A 26,620-nucleotide genomic window follows, 5' to 3' on the forward strand; every position below is an offset into this window, starting at 1 on the left:
AATCACCCCGACACTCGTTCTCCACCCCACTCCACCCTGCCTGCACTTTCTTCTTCACCTCTCTTATGTCCCAATGGTTGGATGTTTGACCCCAGGTATTTAAACTCATTTGCTTTCACTACCTCTACTCCTTTCATCTTCACCTTTCAACCTGTGTCCCTCCATTCATACAAATGTATTCTGTCTTGCTTCCTTTGACTTTCATTCCTCTTCTCTCCAAAGCGTACCTCTACCTCTCTAGATTCTTTCCCACCTGCTGCCCCCACTACAAATCACATTGTGATTTCTAACATAGTCCACCAAGATTCCTGCCCGACCTCATCTCTCAGTCTGTCCATAACTACTGCAAAGAAGAGGGGCTCAGAGCAGATCTCCCTTGGACCCGCCTGTCACTCCCATCTTGAAGTCTCAGAATCAGAATCAGAATCAGAAGGTTTTATTGCCATATGGGTGAACAGGTTCACAGCATTAGGAAATTGCTGCGGTACTTCGTGCTTACAGAAAAAAAACAAATAAGTATAAAAACTATAAGACAATATACAAGTATACAAATTGCAAATATACAGAGATATTAGAGCTATAACTATAGCACAATATTACAAAATTACAAAATATACAGTGCAGAGACTAATTAAAAGATAAAAGAATGTAGACTATATTCCACTAATATGTACATCAGTGCAATCAGACAGGTGCAGTTTGGAAAAGTCTCTATTCATGCTCCTCATCAGTGTCAGTTCGTCCATTTTGTTCCTAAGTGAACGCACGTTGGAGAGGAAAATCCCAGGTAAGGCTGTGCGTAATCCACGTCCTCCTTAGCCTCACAAGGACGCCAGCGCGCTTCCCTCTCTTTCGGCGTCTCGCTTTCTGGGCCAGAGTGTGTAATAATCCGCCGCAGATGCGACAAAAACAGGAAATAAATCCGAAGGTGTTGTGGACCCTAATGTTGAAAAGCTCTTCTCTGGTGTAAGAATACCCAGAAGAGTGTCCAGACACAGAAATAACGCACAAAAACAAACAAAACAGAGCGCACCGAAGTACCAGGGCATCATTCGCGGCGCCAAGTCTGAATATAAATGTGATAGTTTATCAAGAGTACACTAAAATCAACCCTCTTTTCTTTAAAGTTAGGGTGTCCATTTGTCAAGGGAATAAAAATTAAGACTAACTTTCAACGAGCTTTTATTATGAAGGCAACGGCACTCTATTTCCGTTATGTCACACTGTTACTTAGCAACGACGAACGCTCTATGACGGCAGCTAGCCTGTGCTGATTAGCTGTTAACCGTGGTGGGGTTACAGCAGTCCGTGGGAGGAACAGTTTATCATGGCTGATGATGATTTGGACGAACTGCTGGATGAAGTCGAGAAAAAGTTTTGTCGCAACGTTTTTGTCGCGTCCTCAGCTGCTCGCACCAAGTCGAGCGAGGCTGGAAAACGCGAGAAGACAAAGACGGAGAGAGAAAGCACGGGTAAACAAAGCTAGTTAGGCTAGCACATGTCAAGTATAAGCTAACACTGAGCATTACCTCAGCTTCCAACATCTAATAAACTTAGTATTCAGTTCTTCAAATGGGTTCAGCGTTTGTTAATTATACTATAAGTTGCAAAAAATAAAAATAAAAATCTGCAGAATATGAATCTGAATTATTGTAAACGCAGAGGTTAAACTCATTCTTTAATATCTGCCACAGACTGCTGCTACAACCGACAACCTACCCTAAGATACTAATTCATGTTTTGTTTCTGACTTAGTGCCGCAAAGCCTAAGTCAGTAAACAGTGTCACTGAGGATATTGATGCCCTGCTGGAGGAATTACAGGAGGAATCCTGTAGCGGTTCCTCTCAGCCAAAGGTAAGGTTGCACACGAGACTTGAAGCCACACTGCTGCTTTATAGTTTAGTTTTCTAATTAATCCTGTGGTGGCATTGTTTGGCACCATCTGTATTTGTTAGGAAGGCTTAGTCTTCTATCCTGGTTGCTGATATTGTGCACTGCTGTATCATTGCATGAAGTGAAACGCATTGTAGTGCTTTCTTTCCTACTAGGCTCAGGATCGTCATAAAAATGTTACCAAGAGCTGCTGTTGGCATGCCCCACCTCAAAAGCCAGAAAACAGTTCTTGCCCCACAGTTTTCATCATTGGCAACAAGTATATCCATTTAAGTACGTAGACACAGTCAAGCAGAGACTCAGAGTGGGTTAGAAAGGTGATTTTACTGATTTTGAATGTGGCTTGGTTGTTGGTGCCAGAAGGCTGGTCTGATTATTTCACAAACTGTTGATCTACTGGGATTTTCCCACACAGCCATCAGTGAGCAGCAGTTCTCTTGGTCAGAATGCCTTATTAATGTCAGAGGTCAAAGGAAAGTGCCTTTGGGCTGATAGGAAGGCAACAGTGACTCAAATAACCACTTGTACACAACCAAGGTTTGCAGAAGAGCATCTCTGAACACACAACACGTTAAACTTTGAAGCAGATGGGCTACAGCTGAGGAACACACCAAGTGCCACTCCTGTCAGCTAAGAACAGGAAACTGGGGGTACAATTTGCATAGACTCATCAATTTGGGCAGTACATTCCTGCTGTTGCATTCATATGGCAGTGTGTAGCGTTTGGCTCTAAACAAGATGAAAGTGTAAATCCAAGTAACGATGAACCGAGGAAGATTCCAGCACCTTGTCTAATCTGTGCGATGACAAATTAAGGCTCTTCTAAAGGCAAAAGTGGGTCCAGCTGAGTACTAACAAGGTGTTTCTAATGAAGTGGTCAGTTAGTGTAAATGACTGTTTAAGTTAATATACTTATCAGTATGACATGTGTCAGGTGACGTCCTACCTCAGGTAAACAAATTGCTGTTAAAAAAAAAAAAAAAAAAAGAAACCAGTTTACTCATTTCATTAAATTACTCTAATGAAAGAAATTGCTACCAAAAACAAACAAGCAAAAAAAAACAAAAAAACAACACAGACACACAGAAGATAACTGCTCGTCATACTCTGCAGTTCCCTTTACTTCTATAGAGCTTTGCTGAATTTTTGCTGTGTAATTGGCAGTAAGACAAAGTTAGTGACTGGTGGGCAAACACAGCGGCGCATTTCAAGGCAGAGAAACAGATATTCAAAGAATTTTTTTTCCAGCAGCAGCAGAATCCATTAATGTAGGTACTGCTCAGATTTCATGTTCACAATTCATTTCCAGACCCTCCAAATAACACACGAGTAAGCTACTCGGTCCTCTGACAGAGGATAGCTCGGTCGCTCTGACCTGCAACACTAACCAGCTCTGAACAGCTGCAGTTGGTACAAAGGGGATGGAGCTCAGATGGCAGGAGCAGGTTCTAAGAAGAGGGAGATGGAAGAATATAATTATGTGGAACACTTAAAGTAAAGTGCCAATATCTAGGCTCAACTTCCTGCCTTCGCAGTCAGACGTTATTATGATGCAGCGTCTCATCTCTGAGTTTTCACCTGCATTTTGAATAACCAGTTAGAGCCATAAGCAGACACCTGGGTTTTTCAAATGTGACTAAATTCCTCTTGACTATTGTATTTGATTAGCACTACACATACAAGAGGCATGGGGAGGAGCAGGTGGCAATGAATTCAATTTTAATTGGTTTCATTTTGTACAGAGTTTAAGAAGCAAATATGTTCATTGCAGCGTTGATGTTACACTCTTCAATTTGTTAAAACTTTAATTTCAGACTGAACAGTTTCCTAAAGGACCACATGTGGAAAAGAGGCTTTCAGCTCAGTCTGGAGGAAGAAAGTAAGTCATTTAGTTTATTCTAAATTTAAAAAAAACATGCAGGTGTAGTAATCACAGGGTGTAAGGAGTGAAGAAATTGCCAAGCTAGTTCAAGATTTTAAACTGCACTTATCTCTGAGTTAGTACTTCTACATATGTCTGAAGATTGGATATTTACTTAATCAATGTCTGAAAGACAGTTAACCAAGATAAAGTCAGTAACATGTTCTGGAAGTGGTTTGCTAGTATCAGTGGACATGTAAATATCTTGTAATTAAATATATAAGTAGGAACTAGGTTGTGTATTTGTTTAGGTTGTGCATTCAGTGTTCTGTTGCTGCAGGTGGCTCGTCTGATTTTCTTACACTTTCTGTGTGCCTGGACATGATCTGCATTGCGTGTTCTGCTTCCAGGTGCTGTCCTGTTTTTATTGGCGGGAGCTCAGTCACAAATGGTGTCGGAACAGCCACATCCAAGAGGTGTGAAAAAATCATTTCACACTGAGAGGGTCTGTCAAGTCCCGCCTGGTTCTGGTTGATCAAGATGCAGAACTCTAGTATCCCCAACATACTTTTATTAGTTTAAATTAATGATATCAAAGTTTCATTTTTAAAGGATTTGTGACCAATGAATGATTACCTACAGGGGTTGGACAATGAAACTGAAACACCTGGTTTTAGACCACAATAATTTATTAGTATGGTGTAGGGCAGCCATCACCAATAGGCGGACCTCGGTCCAGATCCGGACCGAAATGATGTCTCAAGCGGACCCGAACCTAATACCAAAACAGAAATAACCACTTAATTAAAATCTTGTTGAGCACTTTCTGGTTTACCGGCGCAGCTTTTACAGTCCTTATGGTAGTAGTGAAGCGTCCAAGGAAACCCACTGACCAATTGCATGCGAGTTTAGCTATACCACATGATACCACCAAGCTGGTTCCTGCCGGCTGGTAAACTTTGTAACAAACAGGGTTATTATAGTTAACGAAAACAAACTAAATAAAGAAAACTGAAACTGAAAAAAACATTTTCATTAACTGAAATAAATAAAATCTATAATTAAAAGCAAAAAACAGTATTGTGAGTTTACAAAACTAACTAAGAGAAATTATAGATAAAATGACCTTTGTTTTCATAATTTATTAAAAAACCCTTGTGGATTCATATGAAATCATTTTTTTTCGCTCTACCAGTTAAGCTGGGAGTGCCATCGGGCAACTGTGTGCGCGCGTGTGCGTGCTCACCGCATCGGTCCGCAAAGTAATGGCAGCGGTCTGCCGAGAAACCGCACTGATCCTTCACCGCACTGTAACCTGACGTGCGCCTCCGGAGAAATCGGACTACATGTCGGGTCCACACAGCCTACAAGGTTGTGATTAACCTGTTCAGTCCTTGTGCATTTCTGGCTACTTTTTGCTGCAGTGTTTGAATTCATCAGTCAGAGAAAACAATCAGGAATAATAATCAATGCATCAATATAAGGACTCACAAATGTCAGCAAATTCCTGGAGGGAGACTGCTGGAATTATCGGAATGGATGTGAGGAAATGAAGAAAGTGGACAAACAGGGACAAATATGTTTGCAGCCAAAAAACTGAGCACAAAGAGCGAGGACCAAAAAAGTCCCAGCATCGCATATAAAACACCAACACGCGACCACAAGGTAATTAACACACACAATCCAGCTATACAAGCATAAATGGTTGGCCACTTAAGTAGGTTGTGTACAGAGGCTGCAAAGCTAGCTCTCCGAGCAGCTCCAAAACAGAAGCAGCTTCATGTGGTGAGAACATCAGGATGCAGCTGGATTTGAGCTTTGGTTCCTTCAAAGAGTGCAGTTTGTTTTTGTCCAACATTCGCTGTGTTCTGATGTTTTACACCACGTGTTCTGCACTGACGATGAAGTTTGTTGGAGAGTTTGAGTTTTGGAGTTCATGTTTTTCTTGTTAATGTTTATGTGTTTCCTTAATATTACACACATTAAACACGTAATGCTGCTATTTGTGAACAGTTGGTTGTTGAATGCAATTTTTTAACCGGTATCTTTTGTCGAGTTATTATTACTCAATAGTCACTCTTGCACCTGACAAAGTATGAAAAACTAAAACTGAGGAAAACGAAAACGAAAACGAAGCAGGAAACCAGATATAAAAACCAATGCGCTGAAAACGAAAAAACCTTTAGGGATATAGATATATAGAGAGAGAGAGAGAGAGATAGAGATAATATATATAGATATATAGATATATGTATATAATATATATATATATGTATGTATGTATGTATGTATCACATTAAATAGTTGGACTTCCGGACCTTGGCTTCATGAAATTTTGTCTGACTGGACCTCTTTAAATTTTATTTGAATACCCCTGGTGTAGGGCCTCCTTTTGCGGCCAATACAGCGTCAATTCATCTTGGGAATGACATATACAAGTCCTGCACAGTGGTCAGAGGGATTTTAAGCCATTCTTCTTGCAGGATAGTGGCCAGGTCATGACGTGATGCTGGTGGAGGAAAATGTTTCCTGACTCGCTCCTCCAAAACACCCCAAAGTGGCTCAATAAGATTTAGATCTGGTGACTGTGCAGGCCATGGGAGATGTTCAACTTCACTTTCATGTTCATCAAACCAATCTTTCACCAGTCTTGCTGTGTGTATTGGTGCATTGTCATCCTGATACACGGCTCCGCCTTCAGGATACAATGTTTGAACCATTGGATGCACATGGTCCTCCAGAATGGTTCAGTAGTCCTTGGTAGTGACGCGCCCATCTAGCACAAGTATTGGGCCAAGGGAATGCCATGATATGGCAGCCCAAACCATCACTGATCGACCCCCATGTTTCACTCTGGGCATGCAACAGTCTTGGTGGTACACTTTTGGGGCTTCTCCACACCGTAACTCTCCCGGATGTGGGGAAAACAGTAAAGGTGGACTCATCAGAGACAATACATGTTTCACATTGTCCACAGCCCAAGATTTGCGCTCCTTGCACCATTGAAACCGACGTTTGGCATTGGCATGAGTGACCAAAGGTTTGGCTATAGCAGCCCGGCCGTGTATATTGACCCTGTGGAGCTCCCGACGGATAGTTTTGGTGGAAACAGGAGAGTTGAGGTGCACATTTAATTCTGCCGTGATTTGGGCAGCCATGGTTTTATGTTTTTTGGATACAATCCGTGTTAGCATCCGAACATCCCTTTCAGACAGCTTCCTCTTGCGTTCACAGTAATCCTGTTGGATGTGGTTCGTCCTTCTTGGTGGTATGCTGACATTACCCTGGATACCGTGGCTCTTGATACATCACAAAGACTTGCTGTCTTGGTCACAGATGCGCCAGCAAGATGTGCACCAACAATTTGTCCTCTTTTGAACTCTGGTATGTCACCCATAATGTTGTGTGCATTGCAATATTTTGAGCAAAACTGCGCTCTTACCCTGCTAATTGGACCTTCACACTCTGCTCTTACTGTTGCAATGTGCAATTAATGAAGATTGGCCACCAGGCTGGTCCAATTTAGCCATGAAACCTCCCACACTAAAATGACAGGTGTTTCAGTTTCATTGTCCAACCCCTGTATAATGAGTATTTTTTGCCTGTTGTAAATAATAACTGTATGTCAATAGGTCATGTGACCAGCTGAGGTGTATATCCTGTGACTTCCGTGTGCTGATGTTTGATGACTGTGAGTGGGATCCAACCTGTGATTACCTGTTCCTCAGGTGAGTCTGCAGGCTTGCTGCCATGTTGTTCTCATCTGACAAGACAACGTGTAATTAAAGAATGTATAATAAGGGAAGCAAGCAGTCGATTTTTGTCATTACCCGTGTATGCAATCAGTGTGTTCTGATGGTCCTGATGGTTTTTGATCAACCCATAACCTTCAAGTGACTGATCGGGGTTGTTTATGAGCCCAGCTGTCTGTTCACATGTACAGTTGTTGCTCTGATCTTATTGTTATTGTTCAGTTTCTTATGACAACATTGCAATGTTACGTGAACCGTGACTAACATACCTATATAGAATAGCAAGCTGAAATTCTGCATAAGCGTTGCCAGAAGTGATGATTAAAAACAGCTCTGAAGACAAAAAGTTCACTAGAAGTCGCAAAGATAAGAATATGTTTGAAACAAATAACTATAAATTTGTGTGGCATATTTTTAAAACTTCAACTGCAACTATTGCAACCCTCTAAAAATGTACTGTGTCCTGACCCCCATGCTGCAAACCAGTATGCTGTACAGAAGTTAACTTTCCCTAGAATTTCATTGGTCTCACCACTTGTTGACTTATGCAGCACTGTTGTGATGATACAGAACTTGCAGTGAGATATGCTGTGTGAATTTCAACTATGTTCACCTCACTTTCCCCACAAAGCCAGGGACAGCGATAAATTAGTGTATCAAATATATGTGCTGATCAGTTGCTGTGGATGTCAGCTATTTGTTGTGAGCTTGCTGGGCTGTGTTTTGACAGGTAGCAGCACTGTGTGAAACTGAATGAGGCTACTCTGTTGATGCAGGAGGGGGCCCAATGTGTCCAAAAAAAAAAAAAAACTGAAGCTGGCTCACTAACATAATGCAGCATCATCTGGCCAATCCAGGCACACACACATGTAGACTGGGAACATATTTGCTGTTTACTTTTGCATTTGTCAATAAACACCATGAAAAGAGTGAGTCAAGAACCTTTATTCAATCTTTTAATGTCTTATAATGAAGTTTTGAGATGTAGATGTACATCTTAATACCAACCTTGTTGTAGTATGAGACTCCATGAGTGTATGAGTGTTACTCACACAGGATGTCAGGAAGGCAGGATTTATTTTTTTTTTTTTTTTGCTGTTTGTTGAATCCACTAATTATTATATTATACTGTAATTCTAAACATACAATACAGTGAAGTCACATTGTAAGTGTGCAAGCCAGTTATAAGAGCCTTTTATTGCCTGTGCTGTATTACAGAAAATTTTTAGAAACTCAGAATTTCAGTTTTCAGTGCATGAAATGGCTTACATTGACCAAAACAGGTAACTGTTGTTGTGAATTTACACTATATAAATATTGTTTATTGGTTTTAGATTATTTTTTTGGTTTGACCAGGAGGTGGCAGTATTGTTGTGTGAAGCTGTCTTTATATGTACTATATATGTTTTTTTTTTCTTTTAGAAGAGCTGAATTCTCAGTAAAATAGGACACATTGTAAAACATGTTCAGCCCTCATTAATCCACCCACATTCCTAGTGACTGATATGAGCAGTTACTTTCTCCCCCAGTGGGAACAATTCAGCATCTGCAGATACTTGTGGCTAGAATATAAACAAGCACGCCACCCTACTCCTACACCTTTGTTAAACATCTACAGAATACTCTAAATTAAGTAGACTGCAGGTCAAAACTTGTGATACTCAGTACAAACTGAGTATCACAGTTATATAAGTGTCAACATACTAGGTTTTCCTTCTGGCATCTTTCTGTAAACATTTTCTTTACAGCATTCACGTACTGTCTTATCTGTAAGCTGTAAGTTGTGTTCTTTGTCAGAAAAGCAGTTCATGCATTTCTTTCTGTTCCTAACCAGGAACATAAAACTATTTAGCTACCACAAAGCTTATGAAAATAAAGGAAGTTGATAATAAAGTACAAAATTAGTAATGTAATTCTTGACTTTTTTTTTTAACCTGTCTTGTCCGGCAGCTTAAGCAAGTAAAATTATTGTCTGCATGTGTTGCTGTGCCAAACACCTTTGCTGTGCCGTGGGGAGCTCTATTGTAGGTTGCCCCCATTAGCTTCTCGCTAGGGGTGTGCGATATATACCATCTACGATAGTATCGTAATTGCCGTGTTAACTTTGTGTGAGCTGACATTATTGAGTATGCTAATTAGGGAACAAAAACAACAACAATCAAACGCCTCTGCTCCACGCTTTCACACTTTATGCTTTAGTATAGACTGCTACGCGTGCGCATTGAGAGCGCCCATACTGTGCGCTAGCATAGCTGCCTGAACAACACAACTAAGGCTGGAAATGAGTGAACAAACTGCGCCAAGAGAGGAAATTCAGACATCGCCAGCCTCGCAGTCTACCGCCTTAATTCCTAGGCGAGGAGGTGGTTTGCAGTTTGCAGACTTTGTAAGAAAATGGATAGCTTGACAGCTAACCTGTTCCATCATCAGCGAGTATGAGGAATATGAAAAGTTTCAGGAAACCGCCATCTAAGACAAACCACGACTAGTGGAATAAAGAGGAAAATAGTGAAAGGATTGATGTTAATATCCTTTAAGTTAAAGTAGGTATGTTATAATCACTGCGTCATAACCCAGTGATGTTCTCGGAGCTCACCTGTTTGGAGCCTCAGATAATACACTGAAGCGGTCTTGGTAAAAAAGCGTGTTTCTGATCAGATGAGGGTCTGTAGTTTCTGTGATTTTTATTTTGCTATAATGTAGGTGGAATCCCCCTGGACAGCCTCTTTTTTGATTTTTTTTTTTTTTTTTTTTCGCATTTTGTCAAGCAATTGCTTTTGAAAAACTCGCCGAAGTTTTTCTATTTACATTTGTCATGCCCAGGACGCTTGAGAAAGAGATTTTAATCTCAATGTGTTTTTCCTGGTTAAATAAAGGTTAAATAAAATAAAAAATAAGTTAATGTCTCAAAAGCACTCATTTAAGTCTTATATTTTACCAGCTTGCGCTTCTTTTATGAACACATTTTTAAATAATGCAAAATATTGTTTAGTATTGTTATCGAGAAAATTACAGAAAAAAACGATTTATTTTTTGTAGGGGTGGGACTCGATTAAAAAAATTAATCGAATTAATTAGAAGCTTTGTAATTAATTAATCGAAATTAATCACATTTTAATCACATTTTAATATTTAACATGAGAAACATTAATTTAAGTTTGGTTGATGAATGAATCAATATACATAAGCTTAAACTTCAAAATTTTATTTTCCCACCAGTCTACTACACAGACCAATGAAGGGCGGAAGTGCGCCTGTGATAAGCAGACTCCTGAAATTAAAGTTAAGCTTCATAACTGGATAGTTTTATTCAACATTAATGTCTCACTTAATATAGTTGGAAATTAATCATTCGCTCAGCTATATTCCTTGATGTTGTTATGCTTGTTTTAACAGCTTATTTTGAATAAAGACTTAAAATTAAACCACAAAAAGGAGCAAAAGTTCGCTCTCCGTTTAACCAGCTGCTTTTACACAGCTGTGCTTCGCACTCACGGTTGGTAGGCGACATGAGCTACGCAGAGGTGAGGGCAGGTGACGCTGATATGAAGGCTAGCCGCTCAGTTCCAATCTTTCCGGTCTTCCTGGGCTGTGAAGGACGTGGGCCGGGTCCTTCGAAGGATGCGGCCCCTGAATTTGGACATTGTGCATTGATATAATCTGTATGCCGGGAATTCGTGTACTGAGAAACGTTCCACGGTGCAAAGTACGATTAAAATGCGTTAAAATTTTTAATTCGTTAATTGCTCTAGGTCATATCGCGTATGACAGACAGACTCTTTTTAATATCAGAATACAGCACTCTGGCTGTATTCTGACACCTTTTTCTCCCGACCCGGCTTGGCCCCAGGAGATCCTGCGCCAGTGGGCCAGCTCAAACAAAGGAGGGTGCAGAGCACCCAGGTCACGGACAAGGCCCCGAGGGAAAAGAGCCGGCGTAAGAGAGAGGCTGAGGCGTAGAGTGCACCAAATGCCACTGCCGAGCATCCTGTTGGCTAATGTCCAGTCACTGGATAACAAGCTGGACGAACTCAGGGCCAGGATACAGTTTCAGAGGGACATAAGGGACTGCAACATCATCTGTCTCACGGAGACATGGCTGACCCCCCTCATACCGGACCACGCCGTACAGCCGTCGGAGTTCTTCAGTGTTCATCGCACGGACAGAACGAGTGAGTGTGGAAAATCAAGAGGAGGAGGTGTGTGCCTAATGATTAATAACAACTGGTGTGACAGTAGGAATGTCGTCCCTCTGAAACAATCATGTTCGCCTAACCTGGAGCTCCTAACCTGAAATGCCGCCCCCACTACCTGCCCCGCGAGTTCACTTCGGTCATCTTCAGTGCCGTCTATATTCCACCTCAGGCGGACACAAACACTGCACTATCCGAGCTACATGAGGCTATTTCCGCCTATCAGGCTAACCAGCGTGATGCGGCTCTCATCGTAGCCGGGGACTTTAACAGTGCAAACTTAAAAAAGGTGATACCGGAGTTTACTCAACACATAGACTGCCCCACCAGAGGAGAGAGGACCCTAGACCACTGCTACTCTCCGTTCAAAGAGGGCTACAAAGCAAAGCCTCTTCCGCCTTTTGGGAAGTCCGATCACACCTCTGTCCTTCTCATGCCGAAATACAAACAAAGGCTCAGGCAGGAACCCCCTGCTGTGAGAGAAGTGACACGTGGTCTGATCAAACAGAGGCCGCTCTGCAGGGTGCGTTGGATTCAACCGACTGGGACATGTTTCGCAGCAGCGCGGGCGGAGACATTGAGGAGTTTATGAAAACAGTTGTGGGATTTATTGGGAAAGTTGCTGATGACACTTCGCTTAAGAGGACCATCAGGACCTTTCCCAACCAGAAGCCGTGGGTGGATAAATCTGTCCGCGACACTCTGAGGTCCCGCACCATCGCCTACAACTCCGGCCTCGCCTCTGGGAACATGGAGGACTACAAGGCTGCGTCATATAATGTCCGCAGAGTGATGAAAGAGGCCAAACATCGCTACGGCCACAGACTGGAACAGCAACTACAACAGTCTGACTCCAGGGGACTGTGGCAGGGACTATGCACCATCACGGACTACAAAGCACCACACACACACCCCCGGTGAGTGCCGATGCTTCTCTGGCTGATGAACTCAACAACTTCTTTGCGCGCTTCGAGTCGGGAAGCCGAGAGCCTGCTGCGCCCGGCCTAAGGGGCAGAGACACTCACTGTGACGGAGCGCGACGTGAGGAGGGCGTTTGTAAGTGTAAACACCAGGAAAGCGGCTGGACCAGACGGTATTAGTGGACGTGTCCTTAAGACCTGTGCTGACCAGCTGGCACCTGTGTTTACACTGATATTCAACCTCTCACTGAAACTGTGTGTGATTCCCACCTGCTTTAAAAAGTCCATCATAATCCCTGTCCCAAAGAAACCACACCCCAGCAGCCCCAATGACTTCAGGCCCATAGCACTCACCTCTGTGGTGATGAAATGTTTTGAGAGACTCATCAAGACATTCATCACCTCCTCACTGCCCACCACCCTCGACCCACTACAGTTCGCATACCGGCCAGACAGATCCACAGACTACGCCATAACCTTCCTCCTCCACAAGACCCTTTCGCACGTAGACACCGGTAAGGGGAACTATGTGAGAGTGCTGTTTGTAGATTACAGCTCAGCATTCAACACCATAGTTCCCTCCAGGCTGGTCTCTAAGCTGCTGGACCTGGGCCTGGGCCCATCACTGTGCAGGTGGGTTCACAGCTTCCTGACCAGCAGACCACAGGTGGTACGAGTGGGTCACCTCACCTCATCCTCCCTCACCCTCAACACCGGATCCCCCCAAGGCTGTGTGCTCAGCCCTCTGCTGTACTCACTGTACACCCATGACTGCGAGGCCACGTCAGAGTCCAACGTCATCATCAGGTTTGCTGACGACACTGCTGTTGTGGGACTAATCTCCCACAATGAGGAGACACCCTACAGGAGAGAGGTCTCCCGACTGGAGAACTGGTGCCAGGAGAACCACCTCCTGCTCAATGTCAGCAAAACGAAGGAACTGATTGTGGACTTCAGCAGGAAGCAGCAGAGGGACTACCATCCACTTGTCGTCAGTGGTGCCTGAGGTGGAAAGAGTGGACACTTTCAAATACTTGGGAGTGACCATCTCACGGGACCTGTCCTGGACTCATCACATTAACATCACTGTGAAGAAGTCCCGACAGCGTCTCTACCTCCTCAGGCGGCTGAGAGACTTCAAGCTCCCACTCAAGGTGCTCAGGAACTTTAACAACTGCACCATCGAGAGCATCATGCGTGGGAGCATCACCACCTGGATGGGAAACTGCACTAAGCAGGACTTCATGGCCCTAAAAAGGGTGGTTCGTTCAGCTGAACGGACCATAGAACCACCCTCCCCCCAACCTGCAGGACATTTACACCAAGCAGTGCAGGCTGAGGGCCATGAAGATCCTGAAACAGCCCAGCCACCCCAGACACTCTCTCTTCTCCCTGCTCCCATCAGGCCGGCGCTACCGCCTGCCTGAGGACTAAGACTGAAAGGTTGAAGAAGAGTTTTACCCACAAGCCATCCGTCGCTCAACTCTGAGCCCTAACTGGACTATTATTGCACAATGTAAATATTATAATCTATAATTCCATATAAAGTGTGTATAGTGTATAATATATAGAGTATAGTGTATAGTGTGAATTACTTATTTTTATTCTTCTTATTTATATGTGTGTATATATGGTTGCAGGTACAAAATACATTTCACTGTGCATTGTACTGTGTATAACTGTGCAGTGTGACAAATAAACACTATCTTATCTTATTTCCCCGTAATTAATTAATCAAAATTAACGCGTTAAGTCCCACCCCTAATTTTTTGTCAATATCGCACACCCCTATTTGAACATAAGGATGTCCATAAGTGCACATGGCACCAGGACACCCTAGGTCGCAGGTCGATGATTGATTTTGTAATCGTATCATCAGATCTGCGGCCATATGTTCTGGACACTCTAGTGAAGAGAGGAGCTGAGCTGTCAACTGATCACACCTGGTTGGTGAGTTGGATCAGGTGGTGGAGGAAGATGCTGGACAGTCCTGGCGCACCTAAACGTATTGTGAGGGTGTGCTGGGAACGCCTGGCAGAAGCCCCAGTCCGGGAGATCTTCAGCTCCCACCTCCCACCCCAACCCCCAAACCAGATGGTGGTCACCGGAGGTGAAGGGAGCCATCAAGCTGAAGAAGGAGTCCTATTGGGCTTGGTTAGCCTGTGGGACTCGGAGGGCAGCTGACAGGTATCAGCAAGCAGAATGCAGCTCGGGCAGTGGCCGAAGCAAAACTCGGGTGTGGGAGGAGTTCGGTGAGGCTATGGAAAAAGACTTTTGGACAGCATCGAAGTGATTCTGGCAAACCGTCAGGTGACTCAGGAGGGGAAAGCAGTACTCCACTTACACGGTTTATAGTGTGGGTGGAGTGCTGCTGACTTCAACTGAGGCTATAGTTAGACAGTGGAAGGAATACTTTGAGGACCTCCTGAATCCCACTGACACGCCTTCTGTAGTGGAAGCAGAGTCTGGGGACGAGGGAGATGACTTGCCCATCATTGGGGGTGTGGTCACAGAGGCACTTAAACAACTCCTTGGTGGCAGGGCCCCTGAGGTGGATGAGATTTGCCCTGAGTTCCTGAAGGCTCTGGATGTTGTAGGGCTGTCTTGGTTGACATGCCTCTGCAACATCGTGTAGAGATATGGGGCAGTGCCATTGGACTGGCAGACTGGGGTGGTGGTCCCCATCTTTAAGAAGGGAGACCGGAGGGTGTGCTCCAACTTTTGGGGGATCACACTCCTCAGCCTCCCCGGTAAGGTCTATGCCAGGGTGCTGGAAAGGAGGTCCGCCCGTTAGTCAAACCTCGGATCAGGAGGAACAATGCGGAACGCTGGACCAGCTCTTTATCCTCTCAAGGATATTTGAGTGTGCGTGGGGGTTTGCCCAACCATTCTACATGTGTTTTTTGGATTTGGAGAAAGCATTTGACCGTGTCCTTCGGGGTATCCTGTGGGAGGTCCTGCGGGAGTATGGGGTGTCTTGCCTGTTGTTGCGGGCCATTCAGTCTCTGTACAACTGCAGTGAGAGCTTGGTCCGTATAGCGGTAATAAGTCGGATTCGTTTCCTGTGGGTGTTGGACTCTGTCAGGGCTGCCCTTTGCACAGATTCTGTTTCATAATTTTTATGGACAGAATTTCTAGGCGTAGCCAGGTGGCGGAAGGCTTCCTCCTTGATGGCCTCAGAGTCTCATCTCTGCTCTTTGCAGATGATGCAGTCCTGTTGGCTTCATTAGGGGTGGACTCCAGTTCGCAGTGGAACGGTTCGCAGCCGTGTGTTGAAGCAGCTGGCATGAGAGTCAGCACCTCTAAGTCTGAGGCCATGGTCCTCAGCCGGAAAAGGATGGAGTGCCCTCTCCGGCTCAGGGACGAGTTCTTGCCCAAGTGAGGAGTTCAAGTATCTCAGGGTCTTGTTCACGAGCGATGGGAGAAGGGGAGGAGGAGATCAACAGACGATCGGGGCTGCTTCTGCAGTGATGGCGGACGCTGCACCGGTCTGTCGTGGTGAAGAAGGAGCTTAGTGTAAAAGCGAAGCTCTCGATTTACCGGTTGATTTATGTTCCTACCCTCTCCTATGGTCCCAAGCTTTGGGTAGTGACCAAAAGAATAAGATCGCGAATACAAGCGGCAGAAATGAGTTTCCTTTGAAGGGTGGCTGGCCTCTCCCTTAGAGATAAGGTGAGGAGTGCGACCATCCGGGAGGGGCTCAGAGTAGACCCTATTCCCTCTTATCCAATTGACATTCCCAGCTTGCTACGTTATGGATTCCTGTTGGGTGGAAGATGACGTATTGTCAATGGGGAGGACATACACATTTGGCTTATTGACTCTAGGATTTCTCTGAATTGGACCTGGAGACACCTGGCTTGTTACAATTCAGGAAGTCTGGGCAGCTGTTGGGCTGTGGTAAGACTGCTTATGACGGGTTATGCAGAAAGGTACAGACTCAAACTCAGACTCAGTATATCTGGAGCTGATTTGGAGGGATTAGATCTTGGAGAGGTACCTGTTTCTGCGCGGCGAAGGATTTGAACAACAGGATTCACATGATTGGATTGGATTTTTTTGCCACTGAGAGGTACCAGAAAGACTAAAGGCTGTCAACAAATTAATCAGTACAGTCTGTACCAAAACAAGTTGTAGAATCAGAAATTTGGCTCCCTGGTGGCCTTGGACTGCCGCTTATTTCAGTTTTTTTCCTGGATGTTTTGTAAACAGATGCTCTACACCCCGCCATCCTGTCTTCTTCTGATCTGTGTTGGACTGATCTCCCTTGACCCTAGCTGCTGATGAACATTTTTCCACCTCTTATCAGAAACTGTTAACCGAGGAGGGGAGTTGACTCAGCAGCACAGTAGACCGATCCCCCTTTTGCCCTCCGCTGGCTCCCTTTCCAGCCCTGCTCCCCACCCTAGTTCTCCCAGGCTATATGCCATGTTTCCTGCACTATCGCAGAGGTTTTTGTAAACTTATACTGTGTATGTGTGTATGTATACAAAGTATGAGATTTTTTTTTTTCCTCACTCATCCTTATATGTTTTCGCTATTGTTTCCATCTTTTTAATGGCAGCACTCCAGAAGTGGGCAGCATGGCCACAGTTCGCCTATCTCCCCATGCTTGTTTGTTTGTATTTCTTGGATGGGTGTTCTGGACGTAATTTCATTATATGTCTTGACGTAAAATGACAATAAATTCTTCTTGATCTTGATCTTGAGCTATGCTGTGTTGTTGAAATGAGCATAATAACATGAAACACAATTATTTAATCTCTCTTTGCTTTTAATTGGGATATTTTGTATAAAGCAGACAGATATTAACCTGTTAACTGGCCTTACCAAAATCACCTGAAAACTCTGATGCCCTCTGCGGGACATATGCAGTGCCTTTTATATGGCAGGCAGACCCTCCCACTTTGATTGACACCTCATTCCGCCAATCATGTAACTGGCCAATGTAACATGATTGGCCGAATGAGGTGTCAATCAAAATGAGAGGGTCTAGCCTGCCATTTAAACTATATACGTCTCGTGGGCGTGGCCAGTTAACAGGCTAACGTAGTAAAGGCTGTCTGTTGATGAAAGCCTTGAGCTCCGAGGGGAAAGAAGCTAGAGAATTGAGGCTCCAGCATAGCGCAAATAGTTCAGAAACAGTTTGAAATTAGACAAAAAAGCAATTCATTTACTGATTAAGTCATGTTTTAGACTCCTTACTGCTACCGAATCTATTCTGATCCAAAGTGCAGATGTGACTTGTTCTGAATGACGGTTTGCAGCAGACAGCTGCTCCCCTCTTCCAGGTACTGCATACCGGTGCAGAATCTTTCAGAGGTATGCAGTACCGGACCGTACCGGCTTGCTTTCACGCCTGGTCATGAATCTGTGCAGGCCAGACGAGTTCTTCCACACCAAACTCACTCATCCATGTCTTTATGGACCTTGTTTGTGCACTGGTGTGCAGTCATGTTGGAAGAGGAAGAGGCCATCCCCAAACTATTCCCACAAAGTTGGAAGCATGAAGTTGTCCAAATCTCTTGGTATGCTGAAGCATTAAGTGTTTTCTTTCACTGAACTCACATTTTTTTGGAGGTCTGTATCAACTGACTCTGCAGAAAGTTGGTGACTTATGCACACTATGCACCGCAGCATCTGCTAACCCCACCGTGCCATTTTATGTGTACTGCTACTTCATGCCTAAGTTGCTGTCATTTCCAATTGCTTCTGCTTTGTTATAATATCACTAACGGTTGACTGTGGAATATTTAGTATTGAGGAAATTTCATAACTGGACTTGTTGCACAGGTGACCTCCTATCACGGTACCATTCTGGAATTCACTGAGCTCCAGAGAGCGACCCATTCTCTCACAAATACTTGTAGAAGCAGTCTGCATGCCTAGGTGCTTGGTTTTATACACCTGTGGCCATGGAAGTGATTGGAACACCTGAATTCAATGATTGGATGGGTGAGTGAATACTTCTGTCAATATAGCGTAGAACAAATAACATTTCATTATTATCATCACAGGGACTTTTTGGTGTGTGTAGACTTTCTGATGTTTTCCTTAATTGCTTTAATTGATCAAAAATTCAATTTGCATCAGTTGATAATATGACCTTAAAGCAGAGCAATTGATCCTGTCCAAATTTAAAAAAAAAAACAAAAAAAGAAAATTGCTCTCTTAAGCACCAGATGTCCATGGACATTATTTTGTGGGCTAAATCCCTTTAAAAAAAAAAAAAAAAGTCCCCTGTGATTTTAAATTAGTTGAAAGTGAAAAGTTTTCATTTCAGGCTTTTACAAAGACTTTAATTCAGCCTATACTCCACTGAACAATTTTCTGTTGATTATGGGTCTAAAAGGCATGTAAATGGTACAGAGCTGTCAAGATTAAAATCATGTTCACTGTGGTTCCAAAGTGAAAGTTTAGAGGTCTAGATCGCACATTTCAGCTGCTCTCTTATGCACAAGGGGTTGCCCACAGCAAGACTTTTTGTGCCAGATGCCCTTCCTGATGCAACCCCCAAGGGATTTGTGTCTCAGAATCAAACCGGGTGTTTTTTCAGTTGTTAGGCAGTAAATCACTACTCTATGAATCAAATCATGTCTTTGGCCACAGCGCAGGTTAATATTACCAGGTGGCATATTTGTAAATGTAAAAAAAAACCAAAACTATGACTTTTATATACATATTAATTTACATGCAAATCATGTTTCCCATGGGGTTATGTCTCACTGTGTGCTGCTGTGATCTTATTTGTATAAAACTTGTGGTTCCCACGTGCTAGGCTAGCATGGTGAGTTGTGGTTAGACCGGCTGTCTCGCAGCCTTGAGCATTGAGGCGAAAATGTTTGCTTTGATTTTTGAATGAACTGAGAAAAAACTTTTCAGCTTTCACTTTTTTACCAGTTCTTAATGCTAACTAACTAACTAACTAACTAACTAACTTACTTCTGCTGTGAAGGAAGGAGGTGGAGCTTGGAGGCCTACTGCTTGCCATAAAATCCAAATTGTAATATCAGACCTGTTTGGTGCTTGGATCAGTTTTATTTTTACTTCCGAAAGACAACACAAAGATGCGCATATCGTTTTACATTTTTCACAATTGTCCTCCTCATTTCTAATCTCTCCCTTTTGTTTTTTGTTACAGACAGAACAACAGTAACAGGTATAAAGTGGTGATTTATGTACAAATTAGTATGAAAGTACATATACAAATGATATGTTACATCTAAAGGAGCCATTCTCAGAGTGCTTTTAAAAAATACCAAAATAAAGCAGAAATCTTCCGGTTGTAAAAGCTTTCATGAAGATAGAGAAACTGTGCAGCCAGCTCCATGAAGCTTAAGGTAGTATTAAAGTGGTTCTTACTGTGCAGGAAACGTAAACATATGTCCAGAAGGCTTTTAGTGCTTGGAAAGACATTATGAAATGTTAAGAAGGCTGTCCATGTGTCAACTTTTCACACAACACATACCAGCATAAAATATATACATGCACACCAATGACATGTCAGCACTTAGCAGTGTTTTTACTCCACAAGTGTGCAATTTACTTTTAGTGTGACTTTGTTAAGATCAGAGCACTTTGAAGCACTCAGGAGCACTCAGGATGATAAGTTTGCCCTTCATGTCATCACGTCAGTGTTATCATCAATAGAGATTCGGTCCTTCGACCTTTCAGCTACAAAAGGTGAAATGAAAGGAAAAAAAGAAAAAAAAGAACCATCACATTGGAGGCAGTTACATGTGTTACAGCCTCTAAATGTAAGTGTAGGGTAAATATATTCACATACATATTACATTTAGTGTCTGGTTCTCTCTTTATTATGCACCTGGTGCAGATGTAAAAAAAAAAAATCTGTTATAATCTATTCAAACACATCTTACCGGAGGGTTAAATTACTGAGCTGTAATTTATTTCACACCTGAAATGTGTGAACAAATTGACTTCACTGTTTCTGTCTGAATATTAGCTTTAGCAGTTTAACCATAATTTGTTAATAAATAACATCATGTTTTGTATTTTCAGTGGTCTGAGCAGGTTTTGCACACGGCTTTGACACTTGCCTGGTCATATGTAGCTTGCACATCCATTACTACCCACACAGTGGTTGTTTCTCTTAATTAAGAGGCTTACACAAGAGCATTAGCAGTGATAGAAGTGGATGTATGCTGTGCATATAATTTAAAAGCAAAAGTGATGTTAATGACTGTGCACTTATTTGTCATGCACAAGCATGCATTTCATTTACTGAAGATGTAGGTACTTCTATGGTTGAATATAGGTCAGTAGGTCAGATGATTAGTGTGGTCTTTTACTGGTGATATGTTTAATTTTACAGTTTTTTTTTTTTTTGTTTGTTTGGGTTTTTTTGGTGTCTAAATGAAAAATTTTATGCTTAACAAATGTATTAGACCAGCTGTCTTAAAACAAGAAAAAAGAAATATTTTAGAAATCTGTCAAACTCACTTAAAACTAAAGTTATGTTGTTATTTATTAGGCAAATAACAAACTGATTAATGTTTTTATACCCAAATTGAGCTGGCACTCTGGACTTCTCTGACAAGTCAGAAATTAATCAAATATAATATTCAACCCAACAGCCAGCCAGTTTTCGATAGCCGGGGATCGGTCCGCCAGGGCCTCCGCCCTCGGCCACCGCCCGACACACACTGCACCCGACCCCTACGACACCTCCTGCGGGTGGTGGGGCCTGGCAGGAGGTCGGGCCCATGTAACCTCTTCGGGCTGCGCCCGGCCAGCACCACGGGCTAATGCCTGGCCACCAGACGCTCTCCCTCGAGCTCCCTCCCCAGGCCTGGCTCCAGGGTGGGGCCCCGGTAACCCTATCCCGGGCCAGGGTAAACTGTTCCCTTGTTTTTCACTCATAAGGGTCTTCTGAACCGCTCTTTGTCTGGACCCTCACCCAGGACCAGTTTGCCATGGGAGACCCTACCAGGGGACAAGCCCCCAGACAACATAGCTCCTGGGATCACTGGGACACACAAACCCCTCCACCACGATAAGGTGGCGATTCACGGAGGAGTAATATTCAACCAGCAAAGTAGTCATACTTTGTAATATTCAACCAGCAAAGTAGTCATAGTAGTCTCTGGAGCTTGAAAAAGGCGACTGGACTTCTTTTTGTTTTCTTGAAGACGTTTCAAGAGGTGATGAACGTCTTCAAGAAACAAAAGAAGTCCAGTCGCCTTATTTACTTGCCTTCCTGAAAAAAATTAGAGAAAATAGTTTGCTAATATTCAACCAGCAAACTAATTTTTCTCTAATTTTTTTCAGGAAGGCAAGTAAATAACTGTAAATTGCAGTGTTAATAAAAGAAAATAAGAATAATGTGTTTTTACTTTTTCTGCTTTTTTTTGTAAAACAGTTTTCATTTATTTAATTCATTTGACAAAAAGCAGCATACAAAGTTGTCTGTGTAGATTCTCAGTTATCCAGGTCATAGTAGTCTCTGGAGCTTGAAAAAGGCGACTGGACTTCTTTTGTTTCTTGAAGACGTTTCAAGAGGTGTGAACGTCTTCAAGAAACAAAAAGAAGTCCAGTCGCCTTTTCAAGCTCCAGAGAGCATACAAAGTTTGTACAGTATATATGACAGAAAACAAGGGCATGCATACTAGGTCTACTTCAAAGGAAAAGTCATATTCAACTGGTTTCTTTAACATCACAAAGAGCTGAAAATAACAGATGACCCTGATGATGATGATGATGTGGTTTAGAACAGGAGTTTATATCAAATCTGAAGAAATTATTGATGCTGTTTGTGTCACCATGGAGTATAACTCTGTAATCCATGACTCCACAAATTCCGGTTGTTTTGAGAGCAAACTGAGGTACTGAGTGTACTTATCTAGCAGTTACAGAGCCACACTGGTGTCAGTTTAAAGTGGTTGTTTGTGTTCTGATTTTTTTTTTTTTTTTTAATCTCTGTTGATCTCCACCAACTTCCAAGAAAACTATCCGTCTCTTCAGCTGCTAGATCTTCCCTCAGTTCACCAGCTACTCTTTTAACTGTGTCTGTCTGCTGCTCGGTGCTGTGCAGGCTCCAAGATCTGATGCTGCTGAAAACACTGAGATGGAACCAGTCAGTCAGTGTGTTGCATAACCACAGTTACGAGTCACATGAGGCCCAAAAGTCCAGTAAAGCTGCAGATTTAGGAATATGCTGTTTTTAATATAGCACATTTAAAAACAACAAAAATGCTGTTTAGAGATGAAATTACTAATAAGTCTTAATAGTAAACAAATTTGATAATTGACATTCTCTTTTTTTCCACATTACATTTCACATAAATGTTGCCTTCCTCTCATAAACAAATATGTTTTAATTTAGACAGTTTGTTGACATTTGATGAGGTTACATGTCTTGGAACTTATATACTTTTTTCCATATTTTTTGACATATATATAATATTTCTTAATTATTTAAAAAAATAGTGAGCACACTATCTGCTACCAGCAAACTGCTGCGCAACTTTACAGTATAAAATATATTTTTCTGTTGAGTCAGACCAATGAAATCACCTCAAGGCCCATGGACTAATTTATCAAACAGTCAGTTATAAAGCCAAAACAAAGAAATCAAATAGTGCAGAAACCTGATGAGGCAATTGCTCCAATTCAGTAACAAAATGCTACATTAAAAGAATAATTGCTGTTCAAAACACTTCATCAGCAATAATATAACACAAAGTCAGATAAATCTCTCAGGATGTCAATCTGACCAGATAGACAGATAAACCACTGTGACTTCATTTCACCTGCTTTGGTGTAAATGAAAGTGACAACTGGTGCATTGGAGAGGAAATTCAACATCAGAAGATGTTGTCTCATGCTACCAGTAGTGACACGAACACATGCAAAAAAATAAAAAGTAGAGAAAAATCAGTCAGAAGGAATAAGGAGAGAGCAATGGTCCGTGGCCACCACCTGGAAAACTATTGACTGTTTGGGGCTGTCCTGTTGCCTGTCCAGTGCAGGTTGAAGTGGTTCATGCTTCATAACTGAACAAACTTGTGTTGTATGTGATAACTTAGTGTTTCCTTCATTTTTGTGAGCGGTGTGTAGTTTGTCGGTATAAACTGTGAAGCTTAGATTCTTTATAGTGCATAAGAAACTGTTGGGGAAAGCTGTACCACTGATCTGTTATTTTACAGAGAAGTTTGTCACACTTTGATTTAACAAATTATGAAATCACTACAACACTACAACTTGTATATTTATTTTTTTATTTTTGGGGGGGATTAATGCAACTTCAAGTAGAATAGCAAGTGCTGAGAAAACATGGACACGGGAAGAACTCTTGATGAAGGGCCAGATGAATTTCTATAAAATTGCACAACTAGAGCCTTTGTAATTCTGCCTGTCTATCGTGTAACAGATATAAAATATATTCATCGGTTCATAACTTAAAAATTACTTCAGGACAGAAATCCCCTTTTTCCTTTTCTTCTTTTTCCTCTCTTTCATCTCCACATGCAGATTATTTTGTCCTTCAGCAGATCGCTCAGCACACATTATTTAATTATCTCTTATTGAGTTTGAAATGGAAAAGTTAATATGGAGCTGCACAGTAGGAGCACTGAGGAGTCTTCAGGGCTGCAGCTGAGACGGCTACGGTCTTATCCTCAGTAATGATTAAAGTTCACTGTCTTTTTCTGCCTGCAGGAACAACATGCCAGAACATCAGAAGCTCCGAACCCAAACTGAAGAAGAGGAGAGGCTTGCGGGCATACGCCTGTCAATGCAGCTGGATCTCCACATTAGAGATGACAGACCTTAGGGAGCAACCTCAGCTCAGATGGGTCTGTGGCAAACACCAAGACTGATTTTCACCCCTCACTGCTACAAAGACACTGTTAAATAAAAGTGCACAGCTTTGAACAGGAAAACCTGTGCACATCTCTTCAAGCTGGACACTTTTTTTTTTTTTTTTTTTTTTGAAGCAATAGTGTGAGTGCTTTTAACCCTGCAGAACATGGTCTTCATCTTCTGTGCTCTTCACTTTTTGTGTGTTAAATGATCCTGATCAGTCCATCCACCCATCCATTTTCCTCCACTTATCCAACTGGAGCCTATCCCAGGTGTCATTAGGAGGATACACCCACCCAGGACAAGTTGCCAGTCTGTTGAAGGCTAATATATAGACAACAATTCACGCCTATGATCAAGTTATTATCACCAAGTAGCTTAACCTCATACATGTTTTTGGACTGTGGGAGGAAGCCGGAGTACCCAGAGTTAACCACGCAGAAGGATTTGAACCCAGGACCTTCTTCCTGTGAGGCAACAGCATTAACCCACTGCTCTGCATGAAATTATCAGTAAAATGATGGTAGTATTTCGATAATTGATTGATGGAATATGTTCTTTGTAACTGAAGAAGAACCCCTTTAGCAGCTACTTTTTACTAAATTACAAGAAACTTCTAGTTTAATGTGTAATAGCTGGGATCAAAATTCATACTAAAGTGCAGAGCGGTTCATCTAAAAAACATAATCATATTTCTTTTTTTTAAAAATGTCCTTAAAAGGCTTTGAATGTCAGAAAGCAGAGGAGTTCAAAATGAAAGTTCTGCAGTAAAAGAAGGAAACACATCTGCAGCACAAGAGAGGAAACGGCACTTATGTAACAGCTCTATTATTTATTTTTGACACACTGGTTATGTTTGCTGTCCCCGCGAATTAGAAAATCTGAGAGAAAACTTTGTAGCTCTGTTGCTCAGCTGCAGTTTTTTTTTTTATTACGTACTGGAACATTTTCAGGACATATCTTCTCTGTTTTTTCTCTCCCTCTTTTTTTAGCACTTAATCTTCTGATGTGCACGTGCACCTATGTCAGTATAAATGTTGATTTTAAAGTCTAAGATATATAAAGAACCTGAAAGATATTATAGAAAAATGTGACACAGAGAGCAAAAGAGTAACGCTGCAGATTAGGAATAAACATAAAAACTTGTATTCATTTTCTGCATCACCAGCTCTGCTTTAGAGCGAGGGTTCATTCAGTGTTTTTAGTAAGATGCGGCTCAACGTAACATATTGGTAAATATAAAACATATTGTTCAGCAGGCTTTATTTAGTGCTTAAATTGTACTGTAACTAAAGTAATCAATGTGACACTTCCAGCCAGTTTTAAACTGACACTCTGAACGTCATGAGCACCGGTGTGGTTAATCTAACCACATCACATTAAAAACTTTGACTTTAAGTTCAACATATCTCATACCTGAACAACCTTCACAACCCCAAAAACCTTAAGTTACTTTGATAAACCCCTAATCCTGCTTCATAGTACAGGCCTCAGAAATTGATTTAACAATAAATTCAGATCTTTAGGAAAATTATAAGGAAATGTTTCTGTACTTTGTGCATGATAGTAACCAGTTAACTGAATATTTTCTTAGTCTGAAATTTTTATACAGAAGTTTTTATTTAAATGTAAATGCACTCTGTTGTGCACAGGCAGTGAATCAGGACTTCTACAGATCTTTTTTGCTCTTCTATTATGTTGGCATAATCTTGGTATAATGTTTTCTACAGTACTTTTTGTGTGTTGTATAAATTACTAACTAATCTAATACAGCAAAGAGTCCTGCTGTTAAATGGGATGTTAACCACCTCAGCTCATCCCGTTAATGATGATTAAAGTTTTAAAGTTGCATTTCCTGTGTTTTGCTGTTGTGACTTGAAAAGCTACAGTTTTCTGCACCGTCAAGCTTCGGTAATGGCTTTTGAAGTGATGACAGTCTGATGTGACCTGGAGAATTTTAATGCAGTGATTTAAAATCAAGTCACATTTTAATGAGATTAAATCCTGCTGTTTGGCTGTAAACACAGATAAAGCCACATTGAGTCACAGCAGCTGTGTAATTAGTGAGTAAATGGGACAAAGGAGGTTTTCTGCATGTGCAGTGAGTCACTAACAAGACAGATTAAGAATCTCATAAATCACTTAGTGGTGATTTAGATTTTTTTTTTAATTATTTG

At 42.0% G+C, this 26,620-nt stretch overlaps 1 protein-coding gene across 1 annotated transcript; it reads left to right on the forward strand.

Annotated features, from left to right (window-relative positions):
• The first annotated feature begins 1,240 nt into the window (after window positions 1-1,240).
• On the forward strand, window positions 1,241-26,267 carry cfap418 (cilia and flagella associated protein 418). Its single transcript, XM_030749178.1, is given in 8 exon segments — window positions 1,241-1,442; window positions 1,445-1,472; window positions 1,756-1,855; window positions 3,709-3,773; window positions 4,166-4,231; window positions 7,388-7,483; window positions 24,300-24,333; window positions 24,335-26,267. Coding segments are annotated over 8 exon segments (630 nt in total). The 5' UTR covers window positions 1,241-1,327; the 3' UTR covers window positions 24,461-26,267.
• Window positions 26,268-26,620: the final 353 nt, after the last annotated feature.

This window comes from Archocentrus centrarchus, chromosome 16 (assembly GCF_007364275.1).
Source record: "Archocentrus centrarchus isolate MPI-CPG fArcCen1 chromosome 16, fArcCen1, whole genome shotgun sequence".
Lineage (NCBI taxonomy): Eukaryota > Metazoa > Chordata > Actinopteri > Cichliformes > Cichlidae > Archocentrus > Archocentrus centrarchus.